Below are 25,000 nucleotides of genomic sequence, written 5' to 3' on the forward strand. Positions count from 1 at the left end.
TGTGTGTGTGTGTGTGTGTGTGTGTGTGTGTGTGTGTGTGTGTGTGTGTGTGTGTGTGTATACCAGTGAAATGGTGCAAACATTGTACTAGTTGCCAGGTCAACAGCTGCTCAGAGTGGGCTGGGGAGGAGTGGGTTGAGGAGAAGGTGTACAGAAGGGTTTTCTGGGTTGCTGTAGGAGATAGTTTCGGCCTCTCTGTTCTCTCCACTCTCCCTCTGACAGCTGTAGACTGGACACCTTACTCTCCTGCGTCTGGGTGCAGTTACCTGACTCCATGGAATACGCCTTTGACAACTTTATTTTCACAAGCACTCTAAAGTTTACACATGCACAATAATTGGGGTTCGTAAAATTATTAATGATTTCAAATTAAGATATGGTTACCATTATCCGCAAAACATTGAAGCCCTTAGGGGAACCACTGATCAGATAACCCCCCACAGGGACTGAATACTCCTTCTCCAAGGACACCTAGGCACGGACGTAACCCTGGGAGGAGGGCAGGCAGTCAGCCTGGGCCGAGCCCTGGACTCATGAATGGTCATCTTGGCCGTGCCTCAGAGATCCCCCAATCGCCCCGCTAGGGGTGACGGTGGATAGGGGGTATGTAAATCAGCCGCACTTCAGTTACATTGTTGTATCTCTTCTGCAGGGTGGCAAATCGTACTTGGGACCCTGTAATGGCAGAGACTGTTCCGCAGGATGCCAGTGTTTCCCGGAGAAAGGAGCAAGGGTAAGTCCGCAACGCAGCTCCGCAGTCACAGGTGCTTTGCTCTTTTTGTCAAAAGCGCAGGGAACGGTGTGCATGGCAGTTAAACTACACTGTACATTGCTACATTGTGGAGCAGATCTCTCTCCATGGGACAGATCCCTCACTGTAGGTTGGACCTCTCACTGTGGGCTGTACTCGCTCAGTTTTCCCAGTGTTCGTTGAGTTGTGTACATGTAAATGAGACTGCACATTTCTGGAGTGTCCCCTCCATCCTGGAGAAAAGGAAAACAGACCACTTGCCCAGCTTTGGGAAGTGCCCACGAGAGGGGGAGGGCCTGAGCAACACACACAAAACGCTGGAGGATTCGGTTAGGGGGATCGATGGCAATCGCTCGGCCTGAGGTCCCTCATCAGGACTGGAAAGGGAGGGGGAAGAAGGGAGAATAGGGCGGGATGCAGGTGGGGAGGGAGCATGAGGTGAAAAGTGATAGGTGAAGCCGGGTGGGGGAGGCGTAATGAAGTGAGAAGCTGGGAGATGACAGATGGAAAAGGTGAAGGGCTGAAGACACAGGAATCTGAGAGGAGAGACGAGTGGACCATGGGAGAAAGGAATGGAGGAGGGGGCACCAGAGGAGAGGGGTAGGAGTTAGAGGGGAGCCAGAATGGGTAATGGAAAAAGTGAGGAGGGGGGAGAACTTCTCAGAAGTTAGAGAAATCGATGTTCATGCCGCCAGGTTGCAGGCTACCTGGACGGAATATAAGGTGTTGCTTCTCCAACCTGAGAGTGGCTTCATCATGACAACAGAGGAGACCGAGGGCCCGGGTGCTGGAATGGGAATGGGGAGAGGTGTTAAAATGGGTGGCCACCTGGAAATCCTGCCTTGTGTGGTGGACGGAGCGGTCATCCCGGCTCCTATCTTCCCGATGCCTCTGGTTTCACATCCTTCCACCATTCACGTCTGAGTGTGGGGGCTCCTCCCGCATTCTCAGCCCCGTCGTTGGCGCTGGAGCAGACCACAATGAATACGCCCTCCGGTTGATCCGGGAGCTGAAGGCTGCATCCCCAGGTTGTTAGTAGAGGGCGGGTAGTTTCGGGAATAGGTTCTAAGGGGAGCCTCACCCGTCCGGAGACCCAACCAGAATCTGGGCTGTGGCTCTGGGAGGTTAATCTGCCCTTGAGATTGTCCCTTCACATTCCTGGGCTCTGAGCACAGAGGCTGAGAACACAGTCATTCAACAGGCAGCGTCGTGGGAACTCAGCCGTGAACCCAGCACTGAACATATCGGCTCAAAGGACTTCCCTCATGACCTCCCAGGTCTCCCGGCCCAGCAGCGCTGACCCCAGACTGAACTCACGTTACAAGTTGACCGTCTAATCCTCTCGCTCAGATCCTTCCCTTTGGCTGCTCTCCAAGAGGCTGGATTACTGAGTGACAGACTGCCCGAGCGTCACACAGTCCCCTGAATCCATGGAGCTTCACGGAGGTCGTCGTCCCCTCGCTGAGGCAGGCTCACCCTCTCGCCCGCCGTCTTTGAGGTCGCACCAAGTTTGTTCCAGATTACTGAGTGCTCTACAGCAGTGGGAACATAAAACTGTAGTACAGGCCCTTCAGCCCACAAAGGAGTGCTGACCCGTTAACCTACTCCATGATCAGTCTAACACTTCCCTCCTACACAGCCCTTTTCATCCATGTGCCCGTCCAGGGGTTTCTTAAATGTCTCTACCACCACCCCTGGCTGTGCGTTCCACATACCCAACACCTACTGTGTGCAAAAAAAAAAAATCCTACCCCTGACGTTCCCCCATCACTTTTGTCCATTCATCTTAAAATTACGCCCTCTTATATGAGCAATTTCTGCCCTTGGAAAAGGGTGCTGGCTGGCCGCACTATCTATCTCTTAGCATCTTCTCACCTCTAGTGGATACGTGGGGCAATCCTGATACGTGGGGCAACATCGGGTTGGGTGAACTAAAGCCGTCACCGTGGGCAGCTTCGAGCTGGAAAACGAGGCTGAGGGGGTTTCCGGGAACCTGCGACCTGCGTTCCTAGGGTCACGCCTGCCGGGGAGGAGTGGCGGGAATCCGGCGAGTTGTAGGAGGTCAGAGTTGGCGGAGGGTGGAGATCTCGGGGAGCTGGAGGCCCGCAGGTGGGGACAGAATTAGTGTGGCCAGGCTGCGGAGAATTCAAGCAAAGGGACAGGTTGGGTCCCAGTGGAGAGAATGGGGGTGGGGTGGGAGGAGTGGATGGTGTCTGCACTCTCACTATGTGTTTTGGGTGATTACAGAGGGGTGTGGTGCTTACAACTCCCCTGACTGCTGCCTGCACTGGGAGTCGAGGCCCTTCCACATTCCCCACCGCAGGGAGAGAGGCTCCTGACCCTCCGATCGGAGCCGGGAGGCAGTGGGGATTGGGAGGGGGATCTGGGGTCTCCACTGACTGCTCTCAGTCTTCACCATTCTAGACCATGGACTCAAGGTACCTGAATGTTTTGACCCCAAGAGAGAGCCTGGTGATAAGTGGGTTTATCCTGTCGGGGTAGGGCCTTTATTCCTTGGATTGTAGGAGGAGGAGGGACAAGATTATAGCAATGTTTGGAATCAAGAGGGATGCAGGTAAGGGGAGTGGTAACTGTGGTAACCCAGGGAAGGGAATGTACAAAACTAAGGCGTATGGGCTTAGGGAGAGAGGGGAAGGATGAGTGGATGTGGGGAGGATGTTCCTGTGGTGGGGGAATCTAGGACCAGAGGGCAAAGCCTCAAAGTACAAAGAGATTAGGAGGAATTTATTTCGCTAGATGGCATTGAACCTGTGGAATTCATTGCTATGGATGGCTGTGGAGGCCAAATAATTGGTTCTATTGAAAGTGGTGGATGATAGGTTCTTGATCAGTAAGGGTGTCAAAGGTTATGGGGAGAAGGCAGGAAAATGGGATTGTGAAGAATAATAAATCTGCCATGATAGACTGGCAGAGCAGACTCGATGGGCCAAACAGCCTAATTCTGCTCCCATGTCTCATGATCTTATGGTTTAATGGTGAGGGAGTTCAATATTACAGAATAACTAGTGGAGCTGTTACTGAGTAACCAGAGCCGATATTAAACAAGCGCAGAACAGTGGGCTGGGCCAAGGGGAGTGATGGTTCCCTGCTTAAGGAAAAAAATGAGGGACAGAGAGGGAAGAAGGAGAGGGGGGAGAAGGGGAGAAGGGGACAGAAAGAGAGGAGAAGGAGAGGGGGGGAGAAGGGGAGAAAGAGAGGGGAGAAGGGACAGAGAGAGAGGAGGAGGGGGGAGAAGGGGAGAAAGAGAGGAGAGAAAGGGACAGAGAGAGAGGAGAAGGAGAGGGGGTGAAGGGGAGAAAGAGAGGAGAGAAGGGGACAGAGAGAGAGGAGGAGAGGGGGAGAAGGGGAGAAAGAGAGAGGAGAAGGGGACAGAGAGAGGAGGAGAGGGGTTGAAGGGGAGAAAGAGAGGGGAGAAGGGGACAGAAAGAGAGGAGAAGGAGAGGGGGGGAGAAGGGGAGAAAGAGAGGGGAGGGGACAGAGAGAGAGGAGGAGGGGGGAGAAGGGGAGAAAGAGAGGGGAGAAGGGGACAGAGAGAGGAGAAGGAGAGGGGGTGAAGGGGAGAAAGAGAGGAGAGAAGGGGACAGAGAGAGAGGAGGAGAGGGGGTGAAGGGGAGAAAGAGAGGGGAGAAGGGGACAGAGAGAGAGGAGAAGGAGAGGGGGTGGGGGAGAAAGAGAGGGGAGAAGGGGACAGAGGAGAAGGAGAGGGGGGGTGAAGGGGAGAAAGAGAGGGGAGAAGGGGACAGAGAGAGAGGGGGTGAAGGGGAGAAAGAGAGGAGAGAAGGGGACAGAGAAAGAGGAGGAGAGGAGGTGAACGGGAGAAAGAGAGGGGAGAAGGGGACAGAGAGAGAGGAGGAGAGGGGGAGAAGGGGAGAAAGAGAGGGGAGAAGGGGACAGAGAGAGGAGAAGGAGAGGGGGTGAAGGGGAGAAAGAGAGGAGAGAAGGGGACAGAGAGAGAGGAGGAGAGGGGGAGAAGGGGAGAAAGAGAGGGGAGAAGGGGACAGAGAGAGAGAGGAGAAGGAGAGGGGGTAAAGGGGAGAAAGAGAGGGGAGAAGGGGACAGAGAGAGAGAAGGAGAGGGGGGTGAAGGGGACAGGGGAGGGGACAGAGAGGGGGAGAAGGGGAGAGGGTGGGGGAGAAGGGGACAGAGAGGGGGAAGTAGGGGAGAAAGAGAGAGGAGAGAAGGGGAGAGCGAGTGGGGGAGAAGGGGATACAGAGGGGAGAAGAGGAGAGGGGGAAGGGAGAGAGGGAAGGAAAAAATGAGAGGTAGGGAGGAAGAAAGAAAGTGTGATGGAGAGAGAGGGAGCAAAAGGACAAGATAAGAGAGAAAACAGCAGGGGTGGGGTGGGGAGCTCTGTGGGATGCATGGAGCCAGGAAGGGAGAAGTGGGTTGGAGGGAGAGGTTAAAGGTGGGGAGAAAGAGGAGGTGAGAAAGTGAGTGAGAAGATGGAGAAAGGGAGGAAATGCCAGCCTAGCCCAGGGAAGGGAAGAGTTCCTGGGCAGAGTTCACTCTGTGGGTGCCTCTACATTTGCCCCTTGGATATCAGAGGTGGGCTGGATCCTGCAGTAGTGAGTAGCTGGTCTCTGCCCAGTTCCCATCTGTAACAGGATGTGGGAATCTGTGCTCAGTGAGCTGAGCAGTGTTTCTGCTTCGCCTTTTGATTCAAACCAGATGTTGGATTAAAATGAAACCCGAACATCCTGTTGTAAAACGTTGAGAACACTGAAAGAGCCTGTTGGATGGAAACTTATCTCAAGGTCCTTCCCAGCCGCTGGAGGTCACTGGCTCTCCAGAGGAACCTTCCCAGCCGCTGGAGGTCACTGGCTCTCCAGAGGAACCTTCCCAGCCGCTGGAGGTCACTGGCTCTCCAGAGGAACCTTCCCAGCCGCTGGAGGTCACTGGCTCTCCAGAGGAACCTTCCCAGCCGCTGGAGGTCACTGGCTCTCCAGAGGAACCTTCCCAGCCGCTGGAGGTCACTGGCTCTCCAGAGGAACCTTCCCAGCCGCTGGAGGTCACTGGCTCTCCAGAGGAACCTTCCCAGCCGCTGGAGGTCACTGGCTCTCCAGAGGAACCTTCCCAGCCGCTGGAGGTCACTGGCTCTCCAGAGGAACCTTCCCAGCCGCTGGAGGTCACTGGCTCTCCAGAGGAACCTTCCCAGCCGCTGGAGGTCACTGGCTCTCCAGAGGAACCTTCCCAGCCGCTGGAGGTCACTGGCTCTCCAGAGGAACCTTCCCAGCCGCTGGTCACTGGCTCTCCAGAGGAACCTTCCCAGCCGCTGGAGGTCACTGGCTCTCCAGAGGAACCTTCCCAGCCGCTGGAGGTCACTGGCTCTCCAGAGGAACCTTCCCAGCCGCTGGAGGTCACTGGCTCTCCAGAGGAACCTTCCCAGCCGCTGGAGGTCACTGGCTCTCCAGAGGAACCTTCTCAGCCGCTGGAGGTCACTGGCTCTCCAGAGGAACCTTCTCAGCCGCTGGAGGTCCCTGGCTCTCCAGAGGAACCTTCCCAGCCGCTGGAGGTCACTGGCTCTCCAGAGGAACCTTGCTGATAACGTGCTATCGGGGGAGATTTAGTCATGCCATTACTTTGAATTGTTTGTTCAGCTGGGCTCTTCTGTGACCATGGACCTCCAGCAGGAAAATGAGTGGTAAGTGGAGGAGGGTGGGGTACCCTCCAGTCACCACCATTATTGTGGATTATTGCACCCCCCCACCCGCTCTTTAACTTCACCTAGACTATAAATATAACCCCTGCAAGTTACACAAGCACCGACTCAAGTTCAGTCTTACTCCTGTTAGATTTTTTTAATACAAAGCAGAGACAGTTTAGAGGAGATCTAACAGAGGTGTTAAAAATGAGGGTAGGTTTTAATGGATGAAATAAGATGGATCTGTTTTCTGGGAGAGGGTGACTGGTGGCCCTGGGGACACTGAGAGAAGGAGGTGGGCTGCAGATCGGCACAAAGTCCCCACTGTGGTACCCCAAATATTCCGTGTTCTGGAGGGAGGGAGAGTGAGGGAGCTCCCACTAACACAGAAAGCTTAGCGCCTGGGAAACATGATCCTGCCCAGATGGTTGACCGCCTTGTTTATTTATCTGTACCTTGAACGGGACATGCCAGAATTTATTGCCCATCGCTAATTGTCCTTGAGCAGAGGAGGGGAGAGTGACGAGCCAGACTTGTTGTTGGCTCTGAGCTAGCAGGTAGGTCTGGATGACCGATTCCCTTCCCTGGGGGTCTTCACTGACTGCCCACGGTTCCATTGATTGAGTGCGACTCAGGGCAGCTTTAGTTCCTGGACACCCGGTTGCAGGAGAGATGCTATTAAACTGTTTTAGCCAAGGTATTTGGATGTGTTTATACCGAGATATACAATGCCAGGACGTTGCCTGGATTTGGGGACCGAAGCTACGGGGAGACGCTGTGTAAATCGGGACTTTTTAGTTCAGTGATACTGCACAGTGACAGGCAAATGAGTCCAGCCGCCATGTTGCTCCCATGTGACCAGCAAGCCTGCAAAGCAGTGTGTCTTTGGAATGTGGGGGGAAACTGGAGCACCTGGTGGAAATCCACACAGTCCACAGGGAGAGCGCAGAGACTCCTTACACAGGTTCATTGAACCCGGGTCTACGGTGGTGTAATAGCGTTACATTGAGCGGTACGCCACCCCGGAATAACTGAGGGATGACCTAATAAAGGGATATATAAAACCAGGGGGGCATAGACAGGGCGAAAGCACGTACTGTAGTCATTCTCCCGGAGAGCGGGTGCTAAAAACGAGGGCAAAGGTTTAAGGTCAGGGGTGAGAGATCTAAAGGGACATTTCATCATGCAGAGAGTGGTGTCATGATGGTTGAGGCCGGCACATTAACAACCGTTAAAATCTCTCTGGATAAGTACATAGAGAGGAGGATTTGGAGGACTTTGGGGTAAATGCAGGCAGGCCGATGGGACCAGCTCACTGAGTGACACAGTCGGCACGGCAGAAACACAAGAGATTCTGCAGGAGCGTGAGATCGGGAGCAACTCACACAGAAGTGCTGGAGGAACTCGGCAGGTCAGGCAGCATCTATGGAAATGAATAATCAGTTGACGTTTTGAGATGCGACCCTTCATCAGGCCTGCTGAGTTTCTCGAGCATATTGTGTGTGCTGCTGCAGTCAGCATGGATGAGTTGGGCCGAAGGGCCTGTTTCCCTATTTCCAAGTGCGGGATAACGTAACGAGTGGAATCACAGGCATAGACTTTGAGTTGGGGAATACGTACACGACGCTGGAAGAACTCAGCAGGTCAGCCAGCATCCGTGAGAAAAGAGTAGCCAACGTTTGGGGCCGAGACCCTGCATCAGGCAGCATGTTCCCTTTGAGTTGGGGCTCACTTTAAGAGGCTGGTCTGTCGTGATGAGGTAATTACGTGAAGTTTTTTTTCACCACGCTTAAGTTCTGTGTTTGGTTGGCAATAAAGAAGTTGTTACGGTCTCCCTTAAACTTAAAATGCCCCTGCCGTTTTATTTATGACAACCTATCCCAACAGCCGTGGTGAGATCTGAATCGCTGATTCAACGGTCCGCCGGTTCCCTCTTCCCACACCCCTGTCCTTATTACTGTAGATCACTGTTGAGGGCCTGTTGAATACTGACTGTTAGGTACAATAATTGACCTCCCACAGTCTGGGGCATCGCACCCTTATCCAGACCAAGGCTGTGGGCAGGATTAATGATTGATGAAAGCATTCCTGCTCCGTGTGGGAACAGGTGTGGGAGACCTTCACTTTATTTCCTCACTGGAGTTCATGCGCTATTAAGTCAACGGCAACCAGTTAAACAACAATAGAGCTCAGTAAGCTGGTGACCAGAGGACCCAGCGGGAAGGAATAAATAAAAGAACTGGGGGCAGAGGAGGAGAAGGCTTTCTTTCACACAGAGCGTTGCAGTGAACTGGAACATGCTGTTTGATAGGATGGTGGGGGTGGGAGGAATACTGTACAGGACAGTGGGAGAGACCAAGGGAATGGGGTGAACTTGAAGTCTTCATAGTCCCAACACAGACTCAATGGGCCGAATGGCTGCTTTGGTACTGTGATTCGCAATAAGAAAGCGTCCAGGTGACAAGGACTTGCCTGCAGCTGTGGTGCCTGAACACTGTTCTTGTGAATTCACTAATAACAGGGAGCGGGGCTCCCGCAAGGGTGAAGGTGGATGAACCCTGGGGAAGGTCCAGTCAGAAACATCCACGTTCAGCCAGGCTGGCTGATGGGGAACACAGTGTGTGAGTGTGTGTGTGTGTATATGTGTATGCCTGTGTGCCTGCGCGCGCGTGCGAGTATTGTATGTGTGTGACGTGTGTGTGTTTGTGCGTCTGCGTGTGTTTGGATCATTGTGTGTGTGTGTGTGTGTGTGTGTTTGGACCATTGCGTGTGTGTGTGTGTTTGGATCATTGTGTATGTGTGTGTGTGTGTTTGGACCATTGTGTGTGTGTGTGTGCGCGTGTGTGTGTTTGTGCGTCTATGTGTGTTTGGATCATTGTGTGTGTGTGTGTTTGGATCATTGTGTGTGTGTGCACGTGTGTGTGTTTGTGCGTCTATGTGTGTTTGGATCATTGTGTGTGTGTGTGTTTGGATCATTGTGTGTGTGTGTGTGCGCGTGTGTGTGTGCGTCTATGTGTGTTTGGATCATTGTGTGTGTGTGTGTTTGGATCATTGTGTGTGTGTGTGTGTGTGCGCGTGTGTGTGTTTGTGCGTCTATGTGTGTTTGGATCATTGTGTGTGTGTGTGTGTACACCCTCGCATGACGTCGCATGATGAGCATGAGAAAGGGATAATCAGTGAGAGAAGGAAGTGGGTGTTCACGATTGGGGGCCACTTGGTCTGCAAGAGGAAGCCAGTTGAACAGCTGGAATTCAAGGGCAGAATACACAATATCTCAGCTCTCAAATTCCCAGCCAATGTCCCAACTCCCTGCTGGCACCCCCCCCCCCCCCACCCAGTGAACCAGTTAGCTGTTCAATCCTAGTGTCCTGTTGCTGGGAATGGGGTATTACCCTGCCTGGTTTCCCAACCTGCTTCTGTCAGAGGTGACCCAGAGCACTGGGCACCCACGTCATTCAGCCTCCAACTCTGGATGGCAATCATAGCGGGAGGGGAGTAGGGAGGCCGCATTCCCTACCTTACCAGTAGTCGGTAGACAGCAGTTCACTGTGCACTGGGCTCAGGGTATAGGCAGTGCTCTGGGCTGGATCTGGATAGGGCTGGTGTGTGCTGGAGGTTGTTTGTAGGGAGGTAGGAGGACGGAGAAGGGTTGGAGGTCAAACACGAGGAAATCTGCAGATGCTGGAAATTCAAACAACGCACACACACAAAATGCTGGTAGAACACAGCAGGCCAGGCAGCATCTATAGGGAGAAGCACTGTTGACGTTTTGGCCCGGGACCCTTCGGCCCGAAACGTCGACAGTGCTTCTCCCTATAGATGCTGCCTGGCCTGCTGTGTTCCACCAGCACTTTGTGTGTGTTGAAGGGTTGGAGGTGGTAGGTTAGGAAGTGCTTTGAAAGAAGTAGGTTGGGAGGAAGGTTGGAGGAGTGAGTGAAGTAGGGAGGAGGCTGGGGTGGTTTTATAGGCTGGAGGAGGGAATGAGGTAGAGGTGGCAAGAACCACGGGCAGGAATGTGAGTGAGATCAGGCGAAGGTGCGTGTGAGCGTGCAGGCAGCAAGCCGATCTCTGCACTGGGCAGATCTGCCCCCTGCTGGTGGGAATCGCCGAGGAAAGTTGAGGCTCCAGTTCTGGACGGTCTGGGTCCACACCCCATGAGGCTGCAGAGGTTTCCACCTCGTCTGGGATTTGAGAGGGTTCGGGGCAAGCTGGTTACAGGAAGTTTGCAGATCTAAGAGGCCGGTACATTCCTGGTGTGTTTTCTGTACCTGTGAGATGTCCACAGATCACTGGGACCAATGTGTGGGTCACCCACTAAGTGTAGCAGGAGCCCTTGCACTGACCCAGTACGCAGTTCTGCTCACTGCCGTGCTCTGCTCTCTCACCAGTCTCGCCAGCGTCCTCAGCTAATCACCGCACGTGCCCCCTGAATGACTGGAGAAGTTTAAGAGTCTGAGTTTGGGCTGGCATGCGCCTCAGTGATGTGGGGCAGAGGATATGGATGGGCCGAATGCCCTAGTTAGGAAGCGTCTTCTCCCTTCCTCACTTCTCAGGTCAAACCTGGGAGTAATCAGCTTCTGCGGCCCTTGCTCAACGTCCATCTGTTTGACCACAGCGGTCAGCGGACAGGTTGAGAAGCCAGGGAAAGCAGTGAATACTGGCCAGGCTCACACATCTACCCCCCCCCCCCTCACAACGCGAAGCCCTCTCTGCCAGGTGTAGGGGCGAGCAGGTGGGGGTGGGCTATGGGGTCCCATCGCTACACAGGCGCCAGGTTTCAGGAAGGTCAATAACGGAATGGAGCTGTACTGGGGGGGATTCACCTCCAATGCAGCAAATGGTCCAAGGTTCTTCACACCAATCCCAACACAGAAGGCTCTAATGGACGGACTCTTGGAGGGGGAGCAGGTGGAAGGAGAAAAGCGGCCGACCGCTTTCAAAGGGGAGTTCCAGAGAGCAGGGCATTGAATTTGCCTGTGACCAAATCCGTGAAGGAATGGAGGTCAGGCAGGTTTGCAGCTCCGGGTTGTGGAGAGGAAAAACCATGGCGAATGCACTGTTCAGGCTAGGGCAGGGGTGGGCAAACTTTTTGACGTGGGCCACAAAGGGTTCTAAAATTTGACAGGGGGGCCGGACCAGGAGCAGATGGACGGAGTGTTTTGGTAATACACCTCATAAGAGAAAATAAAATATCATGGGATATGTAGAAAACATGTGCTTTAATTTCAATTGAAAATGAACAAATGCATTACAACAAAATATCTGTCTTTGAAGTCCCATGGTATTTAGCTATTTATTGAAATGACTTTTAAAACACTGAAAATTAAATGAATAAAATACAGCTTTTTTAATAGTAACAGTTATTATTTTAAAGCACTGAAGATTCTGTTATCCTTCAAGATATTATCATCATCACTCTCCTCCTGACTGTCTGTATTTCAAAAACGGTAGGAGATGCAGGTCTACTTGTCCTGCACCTTCTTATTCAATTGTCCCCTGTGCCAAAACTCAACAACGACCCGCACAATGACAGAACAGTGACAGTGCGCCAGTATGCGGAGCGCGTTATTTGATCTGGAGCGCATTTTTTATTTTGAGAATGTACGTGCACCTGCGCACTACTCATGTCCATCACTTAACAGAAATGACATGTAACATGTAAGGCTTATTGAAAAAAATATTTTCAAATGCATTTTTTACATAACACAACGAAGAAACTTATTTTTAATTTCAGTGGGAACAGTGTTGTTGGTCTCCCTTTTTAGCCAGCGCATCAAAGTCTGGATTTAGTTTTGTTGTGGCGATTCTCAGGATGGATCTGAGGTGTTGGTCAGTTAACTTGGATCTGTGGCTGGCTTTGTTGATGTTCATGACGCTGAACGCCTGTTCACACAAATAGGTCGAGCCGAACAAAGAGTAAAGCGCAAATGTGGAGTAATACGCTGCACCTCAACAAATGTCAATGTGTAGCACATGCAGCGCTAAAATTACGACACGGAGTTGGTAACTGCAGTCGAAGAAAAAAACTTTTTTCGAAATCCCCAGCCTCACTTTTACGCCTCCCTCAACCTGCCCCCCCCCCCCCCCCCGTGGCGCAGAGGCTCCAAAGCTCTGTGCTCGCAAATCCCCGCAGGCTATCTCCCTTAGCCGGAACGCTGGCTAATTGTGAGCCAGTTCGGATGTGCCAGGAAATGGGTCGCCATAAATGTATATAGAGTGCGTCATCTATTGGGAAAACGCCAGAATTGCGGGGAAGAAACGTTAACAAGGTTTATTAATATAATTTCATCAAGTTCTGTGGGCCGGGTTAAAAAGCTTAATGGGCCGCATATGGCCCGCGGGCCGTAGTTTGCCCATGCCTGGGCTAGGGCATATACTGCGAATGGTGGGGCCCTGAGGAGAACGCAGGACCTTGGTGTGCAAGTCCAAAACCCCTTGCGAGTGGCAATGCAGGTAGATAGGGTGATTTAGGGAGCACATGGGATAGTGATCTTCATCAGTCAAGGCAGTGAAACAAGAGCTCCGACTTTATAAAACCTTGCTGGGACCTCAGCTGGTGTCCCATCAGCAGATTGGTCAGCACACTATGGAGACGGCGCTGGAGCTGGTGCCGTGGAGACTCACCAGGACGTTGCCTGGGATGGAGCAGCTCAGTTATGAGTAGAGGCTGGAGGGGGTGTCACTGTTGTCCCTAGAGTGGAGGAGGTCCAGAGTGACTGTGGTGTGTAAACTTATGAGGGATGCAGATAGGGTAGACTGCAGGAAACTCTTGCCCTGGCCAAAGGCGATACAGCCAGAGAACACAGATCTAGTGTAAGGGTGAAGAGAGTTATTGCGGACTCTTCTCACCCAGAGAATGGTGACTGCCTGGAGAGCGTTGTGTCACCAGTTAACATGTCTGGAGGAGCACTTCCGCTGCCCGGGTATAGAGGATTTCGGGTCAAGAGCTGGGAGATGGGATTAGCCATTGGTTGGCTAAACGGCCTGTCTCCATGTCCTCTGGCTTGATAATCATATGACAATGACTGGGAACAGGCTGGGAACTTTTAAATAGATCTATTGTTTAAGTGCAGGGTGAGGGCGAAAGGTTCAGAAGACCGAGTGGCTTAGTGGATAAGGCTTCTGTCTGTGGTGTTTGAGGCACAGTCATCGGAAGATTGCAGGTTCAAGTCCTATTATGGCCACTTTGAGAATGGCACTGCTGCCTGTAAGGATTTACTCTGTGATGACTCTGTGGGTTTCCTAGGGGTACTCCAGTCTCCTTCCAAAGACCTGCAGTTAGGGTCAGTGAGTTGTGGGCTCGCTTACGTTGGCACTGGGAGTGCAGTGACTCTTGTGGGCTGCACAGCACAGCCCTCATTGATCTGCTTTGCTTTCACTGTCGGTTTCAATGTATACGTGACAAGTAACTTTCACAAAGAACCCAAGGTTTTGGAAATGGAATGAGAGGCCAACTTGGTGTACGAGTGTGTTTATAAATAAAATTAGAGAGTTCCTGAACTCCCCATCAGTATACTAACTAGGTCCTCGCAATCTGGCTGAGTTATGTATAGGAATGCCTCAGACTAAACTCATACTCTCTGATCTTTTGTTATTAATGGAATCTGAAATAATCCATTTGTTAAACAAAGTCTAGCCATATATAAAAAAAAATGCATCCTGTAACTTAAACTGACAGGGCAGTAAACAAAGGCATCAGGAGACACTCACGCCAGGTCTGTTCGACAGAGTTGTCCACGTACTTGCCGTCTCACCACGGGCTAGACAACACGTGGACAGGTCTGCCGAACAGCCCCAAACCCTGGGGTGACGGTCTGTGTTGGAATTCCGTGCTGGGTAGGTGGTCAGACTCTGCAGCTGGGGCTGGTGAGAATTACTGCCACCGCTGGGAGTAATTGTGGACAATCGCGTGGTTTTGTGAAATATAGCTCGGCAACGCAGATTGATCTTACAGAAGGTAAAAGTTCGGCGCAGTACCTTGGGCCCGAGGGACTGCTCTGTGCAGTACAGCCCCTGGACGTCAGTCACACCAGAAGTAAGCTGCTGGGAAACTCTCAGCAGGTCCAGCAGCATTAATGAAGGAACAATTAGCACAGGCGCAGAGTTCTCTCAAAACGCCAGCGTATAGCTTTTGCCTGCACAGATTTTGGATGACTTGTGGAGTTATCCCAGCATTCTTCCGGCAAAAGGCGCACGGTTTTGGGAGCACAGTAGTTTCTGTGAAGTTCCCACAACAGCACTGTCACAGTGACCAGATGAGCCCAGATGCCAGAGAAGCTCCCCCCGTCCCATTCCTCATCACGCACTGGGATGAGACTTTCCCATATGGACACCTCCCAGGTGTCCAGGGACGAGCCTGGGTGGCAGTGTCTTCTGTGGGTGCTGAATCTGTCCCTCCCTGTTACAGAGGCAGAGAGTGGCCGTCCAACTCAGTCAGTGTTCCCTCAAACAGCAGCAACAGAGCACGTCACTCGCTGTGCAATTGTGTGTTGGTGTGTGCATAACCTGTGTGTACGTATGTGTGCATACCCGCATGTATATGTGTGTAGGTGTTTGTGTGTGCATACCCGTGTGTATATGTGCGTAGGTGTACATGTGTGCACACCTGTGTGTATATGTATGTGGATGTGTGTGTGTGTCCTGAGCCTCTCTGTTGATGTAAAGTTCATCTCTGTGAACGTGCTGGGTGGTGTGGACTCTAATCAATGTATTTAATCTGAAGCGAATGTTCAGTCAGGTCGGGCTGCCGGGTGACACGGTCAGCCATCAATCTTGTACAAAGCTGGGACTTGAACTGAGGGGGTGGGGGGCTGAAGCCGACCCTCGGTGGTGACCGCGTAGAAACCGTGAGAACTGTAGTGATGACTTCTCCACATCGATCCTGCTCTCCAGAGAGGCCGGCAGCGGCCCTGCACTGACGGGGCATTTCCAGCCTGGGGTGTCTGGGTTTGCAAACCACTGCTGTGGTGGGCCCTCCGCGTTCTTGCAGTTGACTGTCTGCATGGGGGGGGGGGGGGGGAAATCACCTCCGTCTGTAACGGCGTTCCACTGGCTCTGTGGGTGGGGATAGTTATGAGGTTTCTCTGACAATACGTTGCCCAGACCATCACGTTCAGAGTGTAGGAGGTGGTGAATTTGCCAGTACAGCTGCTGGAGTCTTTTTCTTGCTTTGGATCATTCCCAAGCAGCGTAACAAACCCACGCAGGGGAGAGATAAAAATTCCAGCTGGAGACCATTCTCAATCACCTCAACAGGCAGCTGGCTCAGTCCCGAGTCATGTTCAATACCCCGTCCACCTCGGGGGGGGGGGGGGGCTCTCACTGGACCTCAGCTGGATATCAAACCCTCACTAGTGGGAATGTACAGCCAGGGTGTCACCAGGAACCCAGTTACCCCAATCCCACCCTGATCGTTTCATTCCCCCTCACCCTCACACTAGGGGCCACTGAACCTACTGACCCACATTATTTTGGGGTGTGGGAGGAAACCTGGGCAAACCCACGAGGTGAATGTGCAAACTCCACGTAGACAGCGTCAGGATCAAACCCGGTTCTCCGGACCTGGGAGGCAGCAGCACTACCCACTGTGCCGCCGACACAAATTTGCTATTTAATAAAAGAAGGGGTTATACCCCATCCTGACCAGTACTTCTCCCCCACTGGAGGAGATGATATGACCATCTTGCTGTGTACAAAATGCGCCTTTTGCTTGTGGCTTTGCTTCACCGGCTGCTCAGTGTTTGGGATGCTTCCGGTGCCATAGAAATGCAAGCTTTTGCTTTTTGAAGCCGTTCCCTCGCAATGTAACAGCTGTGTTTGGCTTCTGGTTAATCCTGACTCAGACAAATGTACACAACAGTGGCTTCCACAAACTTTGTCAAGCTCCTCGCTGCTTCTCCATCGTGGTTTCACACAGCTTCTGAACTCAGCTATACATCAGCCCTGGACACACAGAGGTCCGATTCCAGAACCGGGGACCCTCAGCACACTGAACTCCGGGGGCGGGGGTGCTTTAGCTGGGTACATTGGGACCTCACTTCATGTCCTGGGAGGGAGGACGCCAGCAGAATCGGTGTTAACAGGGCAAGGAGCTGTGCAAAGTTTGGGAGGGGTAGGTTCTATCACTTCCGGTAGGATCTGTGTGCTGGGCCCACACAAATCCAGTACCACCAGGCCCCGGCGTTCCAGCTTGGAGCTCAGTCTGACCAGCAGCCTCTCCGTGCGATTGCTAGAGGCCCCCTAATAAAAAGCATAATGAATACAAATACTTAGGATAGCTTATTTACAGTACATAGATGGATTGTATCTATGTGACACTAGGTACAAGAGTGTTGGCACGTACGGTGACTGGCAGGGAATGACTGGGGGCGTAGAGGGGTGGGTGACTGGGTGGAGGTGATGATCAACCTTACTGTTTGGGAGTCTGGTGGTCCTGGCATGGCTGCTACGTAGCCTCCTCCCTGATGGGAGTGAGACAAACAGTCCAGGAGTAGGGTGTGTGGGATCCCTCATGATTCCCAGCACCTTTCTGCATAAATATCATTGATGGTGGGTAGGCTGGTGCTGGTGATGCCTTGTGCAGTTTTGACTGCCTGTTGTAGAGCCTCCCTGTCCGCTCCAGTACGGTTTCTGCACCAGGCAGTGAGGCAGCCTGTTGGGATGTCATCTGTAGAATGGCACAAGTGTGAAAGTGGAGGCATTGGGAAGCAGAAAGTGGGCACAGTGAACACAGTGGGCACAGTGAACAGCAGTGGGCACAGCGATCAGCAGTGGGCACAGCGAACAGCAGTGGGCACAGCGATCAGCAGTGGGCACAGCAAACAGCAGTGGGCACAGCGAACAGCAGTGGGCACAGTGATCAGCAGTGGGTAGAGTGTACCTTCCCTTGTCACCTTCCCTCTTCTCATTCCCTTTACTCGTTCCCTCTTCACCTTCCCTCTGCAATGTGGCACTCCCTCATCTCCTCCTACAACCTTGCTCTTTCTTGACGTTGCCCTCCCAGAATGTCCGCCCCCTCGCCTGGTGCACCTCCCACAGAGCAGCGTTGCCTCAGTACTGTAGTGCTCTGTGGGACCTGTGGTCTCGAGGGTGCTTTGAGCCCGCAGCCCCTGTTTATGGGGTGAGGGATGGGACGGAGCCGTCGGGGAAAGGGGGCAGGACATGCAGGACCTTTGCCCCTGTTCACAGAGGCACCCGGAAGTGCCACCAAACAGTCCGTCGGAACTCCATGCACGTTTCATCATCGATGAAGGGACGAAGGGTTTCAGCCTGAAACGTCGTCACTACCTCCTCCCATAGATGCTGTCTGGCCTGCTGAGTTCTGCCAGCATTTTGTGTTTTTAAAGTACAAACATTCATTGTTTACAAGGCAGTGAATAAATTCAAATTTCAATATGATTATTTTACAGTCTATAAAAGAGTCAATTCCCTGGGGGACTCGCCGCTCCTGGAAAACCCCCTCTGTACCCATTGCGACCACATGCTTCCTCTCCAAGGACAGTCGGGCAGAAGAGGTGCCGGGAGTTGGCCCTGGAGAGCCCTCAACTACCCGCTGCCCTGCCCCATGAGTGTCCAGCTGGGCCAGACCCAGGAGCAAGCCCAGCAGTAGGACCTCTCCGGAAACCCCCTCTCCCCCTCCGCACCGGGTGCCCGTGTATAACGATCGTAGGGCTGAAGTACAACCGGAACCTGAGTAGCAGCTCCTTCAGATTCTGAAACAGGGGCTGTAACCCCTCCTGGTCACAGAATGGACAGCGTGTCAGTGTACCTGTTGTACGGGACTGCCCGGCGCAATGCCTTCCACCCCAGGCCCCCAGCGTACAGGGGAAACATCCCCATGTAAAGAAATTTCCTCTGGGGGCCTGCTCCGCTGCCAGACTGTGACGCGGACCGTGGAGGTGTGTCCGGTCGGCGGACGCGGGCAAGGAAGTGAAAGGTGTGCAGCAGCCCGTAGCAGACACACCTTGGAGCACCATGGAAGGGTGCGGTCGGTATCCCGGCGAGGCAACTCACATCACGCGGTACTCTCCCGCTTGGTATCTCGAGGCCTGGGTCCGACGGGAAACTCCAGTCAATAAGCCGGGACCCCTCCACATCCTCGAGCCCCCTCAATACCCACCGTGATAGGGTGGGGGCCCAGTCCCACTCAGAGCTGGAGCACTGCCCCCCCCCCCCCACCAGCGCAGGAGCTCCCTGTCTTGACGAGACCAGACCTCTTGCCCCCAACAGCTCTCGGTTAAAGCTATGCTCTTTCGGGCTTAATGGCCACTGCTATATTTAAGGTAGACGTCAGTGTGGGTCTCCTGGGAATTATTGGTTTCCTCGATTCAGAGAACAATTGAGATGAGCCTTGGGAAGGAAGGGGAAGGCTGTGCTGGTATCCACCGGAGCTCAGGAAAGCTGGAAGATCCCAAGAGGGCTCGACCGTGTGGGTGTGGAGAGGATGTTCCCTCCTGTAGCGAACTCCAGAACCAAAATCACTGTTTGAAGACGAGGCGGTCGATCATGCAAGACAGCCAGGAGTTGAGATTTGACAGCTCTCCGAGGGTCGAGGAGGCAGGAACTACGACTAGTCTTAAGGCAGAGGTGGCTGCGTTGCTGATAGGGAGGGTTTGTGAGGCTGCAGCAGCAGTCACATCAGGAGAGGGGCAGAGTGGCCTCCCCATTCCACCCACAGGTTGGCTCCCGCTGGGCAGATGTGCAGCCGGGGCCTGGACCAGCACAGGCTGTTCCTGGAGTCTCGTTGAGGAGAGGATGCAGTGAGATGGAGCCTGGAGCCCTGGGCATCTGGAACTGTACCCATAGCCCCCACCCCCACACTCCAGAACACACCCACACCAAGACCAGGCCCTTTCTTTCAGGAACAAACGGGGGCCACGGACCAATCCAGGCCTTGCTTCCTCTCTCATCGAGGTCTTCAATCAATCCCTTGCTAATTCCGATTCATTCCACTCCCCCCTCTCTCTTCCGTCAATCCTCTTCCATCACTCCAATTATTCCGACTTACCCCTCCCCACTCTACAAACAAACGCACTCTCCCACTTGCTCTACATTTCAGTTAGATAAACAGGGATTTGGAAATATTGGGTGGTCAGGTCACAGCGAGGAGATGGAGAGGGGGATTACTGACAGGGAGAGGGGGGAGAGAGATTACTGACAGGGAGAGAGGGGAGGGGGATTACTGACAGAGGGAGAGAGGGGGAGGGAGATTACTGACAGAGGGAGGGGAGGGGGATTACTGACAGGGAGAGAGGGGGAGGGAGATTACTGACAGAGAGAGAGGGGGAGAGAGATTACTGACAGAGGGAGAGAGGGGGAGGGAGATTACTGACAGAGGGAGAGAGGGGGAGAGAGATTACTGACAGAGGGAGAGAGGGGGAGGGAGATTACTGACAGAGGGAGAGAGGTTTAATCACTCAAAGTGAGGTTTTGTAGAGATTTGTGTCAGTGAATGCCATTTGACGAGGAAAGTCTTTTCCTAATGAGCAGCTGGATTCTGTTAATTCCCACATCCAGACAGGATGAATGAAGTGGGAATTAAGTAAAATTATTTTGAGGTGTTTCTCTAAGATCTAATCCCTGATAGCTGTGAGGTTTATCCACCCACACCATAATATTTTCAGATTAAATGATGGAATATCAACACAAGTCAAGTCAATCCCCGAACTAAATTTAAAGAACTTAAAAACATACCAGTCTGAAATTCTGGCTACTGCTATGGGAACCATCTGCGCAGTTAATGTGACCAGGATTAAAGCATAAATTGAATGAGTGAATCCAAGCAAAACAGGCTGTGTCAGTTGGTTGAGGTGTGTATGTGTGGGGTCCATAATCGGGGAGTGTATAGGATCCATAATCAGGGAATGAGTGGGACTATAATCAGGGGAGTATTTGGGGACATTAATCAGGGAGAGTGTGTGGGGGATTGTATTTGAAGAATGTGTGAGTATTGTAATCTGTGAGTGTGTGGGGGCCGTAATTGGGAGAGTGTGTGGCGACTAATCGGGAGCATGTAGGGGATTGTAAACGGAAGAGTGCATGGGGATTGTAATCTGGAACTGTATTTGAGGAATGTGTGAGTACTGTAATCTGGGAGAGTGTGTGGGGGCTGTAATCTAGGACTGTGTGGGTATACTGTATTTGAGGAATGTGTGAGTATTGAAATCTGGGAGTGTGTTGGGGCTGAAATTGGGAGAGTGTGTGGGTATTGTAATCTGGGAGTGTGTGTGGACTGTAATCTGGAGAGTGTTTTTGCAGCTGTAATCGGGAGAGTGTGTGGGGTCTGTAATCGGGAGAGTGTGTGGGGTCTGTAATCGGGAGAGTGTGGGGTCTGTAATCGGGAGAGTGTGTGGGGTCTGTAATCGGGAGAGTTTGTGGAGGCTGTAATCGGGAGAGTGTGTGGAGGCTGTAATTGGGAGAGTGTGTTGGGGACTGTAATCTGGGAGTGTGTTTTGGGGACTGTAATCTGGGAGAGTGCATGGGAACTGTAACCGGGAGAGTGCATGGGGACTGTATTGGGAGAGTGTGTGAGGACTGTAATCTGGGACTATGGGTGGCTGTAATCAGGAGGGTGCGTGGGTCTGTAATCTAGGACGGTGTGGGTACTGCATTTGAGGAATGTGTGAGTGTCGTAATCTGGGAGTGTGGTGGGAGTATAATCGGGAGAGTGTGTGGGGTCTGTAATCTGGGAGTGTGTTGGGACTGTAATTGAGAGGGTGCAGGGGGGATTGTAATCTGGGACTGTGTGTACTGTATTTGAGGAATGTGTGAGTATTGTAATTGGGAGAGCGTTTTGGGGCTGTAATCTCGGACTGCATGGGGACTAATCTGGGACTGTGTGAGGAATGCAATTGGGAGGGTGTGTTGGGATTGTAATCTGGCACTCTGAGGGGTCTGTAATTGGAAGAGTACATGAGGACTGTAATCTGGGACTGTAATCAGGAGAGTGTGTGGGGACTGTAATCTTGAACTCTGGGGGGACTGAAATTGGGAGAGTGCGTGAGAACTGTAATCTAGGATGGTGTGGGTACTGTATTTGAGGAATGTGTGAGTATCGTAATCTGGGAGTGTGTGGGGGACTGTAATTGGGAGAGTGCATGGGGACTGTAATCTAAGACTGTGTGGGGACTGTATTTGAGGAATGTGTGAATATTGTAATCTGCTAGTGTGTTGGGGCTATAATCCGGAGTGTGTGTGTGGGACTGTAATCTGGGACTCTGGGGGGACTGTAATTGGGAGAGTGCGTGGGGACTGTAATCTGGGACTGTGTGGGGACTGTATTTGAGGAACGTGTGAGTATTGTTATCTGGGAGTGGTTTGGGGCTGTAATCGGGAGAATGTGTGGGGGCTGTAATCAGGGGACCGAGGGTTACTGATAGATGGTTCCCTGAAAAGCAGACAGTTGGACAGGACACCTACATCAGTTCAGGCACAGGAGTTGGGACAGTATGTTGCAGCTGTACAAGTTATTTAAACACTGTACTTAGAGTATCGTGTGCAGTTCTGGTCGCCAACTATAGGAAGGATGTCATTAAGCTGGAGAGGATGGAAAAAAACTCGCAGGGCTTTTCCTGGAATAAAGTGCTTTTACAAGGGTAGACCAGGTAGGCTGGACATTCCCTGGAGATTTCAGACTGATGGGTGACGTTATTAAATGTTTATAAAATTATGAGGGACAAATACAATGGATTGTCACACTCTTTCCCCAGGGTAGGGGAGTCTACATCTAGAGGGCATGGATTTAAGGTGGGGGAGGGGAAGATTTAATTAGGATTGAGGGAATGTTTAAACCACAGTTGGACAGGTACATGGATAGGAGAGGATACGAGGCTATCAGCGGAAGACTGGCAAATGGGACCAGTTCAGGTCGGCAACTGGGTCAGGTCAAAGAGATTATTTCCGGGACTTTCTCAGTGATTGAAGACGAGGTGCTCTTGTATTGACATTAACACACACACAGTATGTTAGCAGATCGCAGCACGCACACATACATCTACACCGTGCACACGCATATCCACTCACACCGTACACACGCATATCCACTCACACCGTGCACACGCATATCCACGGACACCGTACACATGCATATCCACTCACACCGTACACACGCATATCCACTCACACCGTGCACACGCATATCCACGGACACCGTACACACGCATATCCACTCACACCGTGCACACGCATATCCACGGACACCGTACACACGCATATCCACTCACACTGTGCACACGCATATCCATGGACACCGTACACATGCATATCCACTCACACCGTACACACGCATATCCACTCACACCGTGCACACGCATATCCACTCACACCGTGCACACGCATATCCACGGACACCGTACACACGCATATCCACTCACACCGTGCACACGCATATCCACGGACACCGTACACACGCATATCCATGGACACAAACACTGTACACACACCCTATGGAATCACTTTCAACTTTACCACTCATGTTCTCAGTATTATTTATGCATTTCTCATTTACTGGGTTTGGATTTGCAGTTTGCCTGTTTTTGCACATTGGTTGCTTGGCAGTCTGTGTGTTGCTTCACATTCATTCTATTGTATTTCTTTGTTCTACTCTGAATGTCCACAAGAACATGAACCTGAAGGCAGTGTTTGGTATAAAGTACGTTACATTTACTTTGAACTTTGAACACCCATATTACACATGAATGTGCACACACTCACACTCACACTCATACACTCACACTTACTCTCACGCACACTCACAAACTCACTCACATATACACCCACACACACTCACACTCACACATGCACTCTCTCACTAACACACACTCACACTCACTTACATACTCACACACACTCACACTCATCCTCACTAACACACACTCGGCGAATGACAATGCCGTGTCTTGGCTCACGGTGTCGATAATGAACAGTTATCAGATTGTGCTCTTTTGAATTGACTTCCTGGCAGCTCTGAGGGCTGAGCAAGACCTGGGTTTCTGTGTGTGAATTCGGTTCTTTGGGGATTTGTGTTGAGTTTCTATGGCTCAGCCTATTTCCAGACCCGAGTTTTCGTTTACCCTTTCTCATCACTGTGGAGTGAGTTGGGGCAGACACAGGGAATCTGGGGGGGGGGGGGTGGAGGGAGTTGCAATGGTGTTGCCAGGGCTAAATGCTGGGACGTTGTGATTTCAGCCCCCGCCTCGGCTGAACAAGTGTCCCCAGTCTGTGTCTGGGGACATGGAATCAGAGACTTCCTCCGAGCGTGGGCGGGTGGGACCTCTGACACAGAGCAGCGAGGGTTCTCAGCTAAAGGGTGCTCGTTTGCATGCGTTAAGGATGCAAGAGGAATGCAAGAGTGCATAAGATCAGCATGGGTGGAAAAATCCCAGACAACTGGGTTTGTCGTTAATCGATGGACTTTTGTGAAAGAAATTCCAGAGGAAATGCTGGGGAATGACGTGGGTGAGGATAGGTACCAAGCAGGGGAAGTGAGTTTAACTCTTAACTCCCAGAAAAGCCCAAGTCTGTGTACTCACCCTGACAACTCAGCAACAGCGACACACACAAAATACTGGAGGAACTCAGCAGGTCAGGCAGTGTCTATGGAAAGGAATAAAGAGTTGATGTTCCAGGTCAGGATACAGCAACAGCATGCTTACATGTACGCACACACACATCCACATGTGTGCATACTCATACGCACACACATATGCATACACCCACTGAGCCACATCACACACACACTCACTCACACTTAACACACACACACACTTACATGCACTCATACTTACACACATACACTGACCCACACACACATTCACACTCATACACAAACAAGTACACCTATATACATACTTACACACACTCACTCACACAAGTAAACCCACTGACCCCCCCAACACAAGTACACTCACACACACACACACACACACACACACACACAAGTACACCTACTGGCTATGCAATACATGCACACACCCATATATATCCATGCTCACCCAAACACATCTACACACATGTGAGCACACACACAAGTATACCCACTGACCCACACACATACAAGTTCACCAACACACACACACTTACACACACTCTCACATACACACTCACACACACACACACAAGCACACCCACCCACACACATGTCCATGTGCGCACAGCCATATATATGTACGCCCACATACCCATGCACACACACCCACACACAAGCACACCTTTCTGCCCCCTCCACAAACACACCTCTCTCCAACACACGCACACAAACACACCTCTCCCCCACACGCACACAAACACACCTCTCCGCCCCCCACACACACACAACTACACCTCTCCCCCACACACACACAAACACACCTCTCCCCCCCACACACACACAAACACACCTCTCCCCCCACACACACGCACAAACACACCTCTCCCCCACACACACACAAACACACCTCTCCGCCCCCCCCACACACACAAACACACCTCTCCCCCACACACACAAACACACCTCTCCCCCCACACACACACAAACACACCTCTCCACCCCCCACACACACGCACAAACACACCTCTCCCCCCCACACACACAAACACACCTCTCCGCCCCC

At 52.1% G+C, this 25,000-nt stretch overlaps 1 protein-coding gene across 2 annotated transcripts in view; it reads left to right on the forward strand.

Annotated features, from left to right (window-relative positions):
- LOC132394426 (collagen alpha-6(IV) chain-like) overlaps positions 1-25,000 on the forward strand; it is a 177,402-nt gene that overhangs the window by 50,191 nt on the left and 102,211 nt on the right. For both annotated transcript variants that reach the window (XM_059970563.1, XM_059970564.1), the window contains exon 4: positions 653-733. In XM_059970563.1, the coding sequence (XP_059826546.1) occupies positions 653-733 (81 nt within the window). The remainder of the gene's footprint in view (positions 1-652; positions 734-25,000) is intronic.

The sequence above is a fragment of the Hypanus sabinus genome, chromosome 5, assembly GCF_030144855.1.
Source record: "Hypanus sabinus isolate sHypSab1 chromosome 5, sHypSab1.hap1, whole genome shotgun sequence".
Lineage (NCBI taxonomy): Eukaryota > Metazoa > Chordata > Chondrichthyes > Myliobatiformes > Dasyatidae > Hypanus > Hypanus sabinus.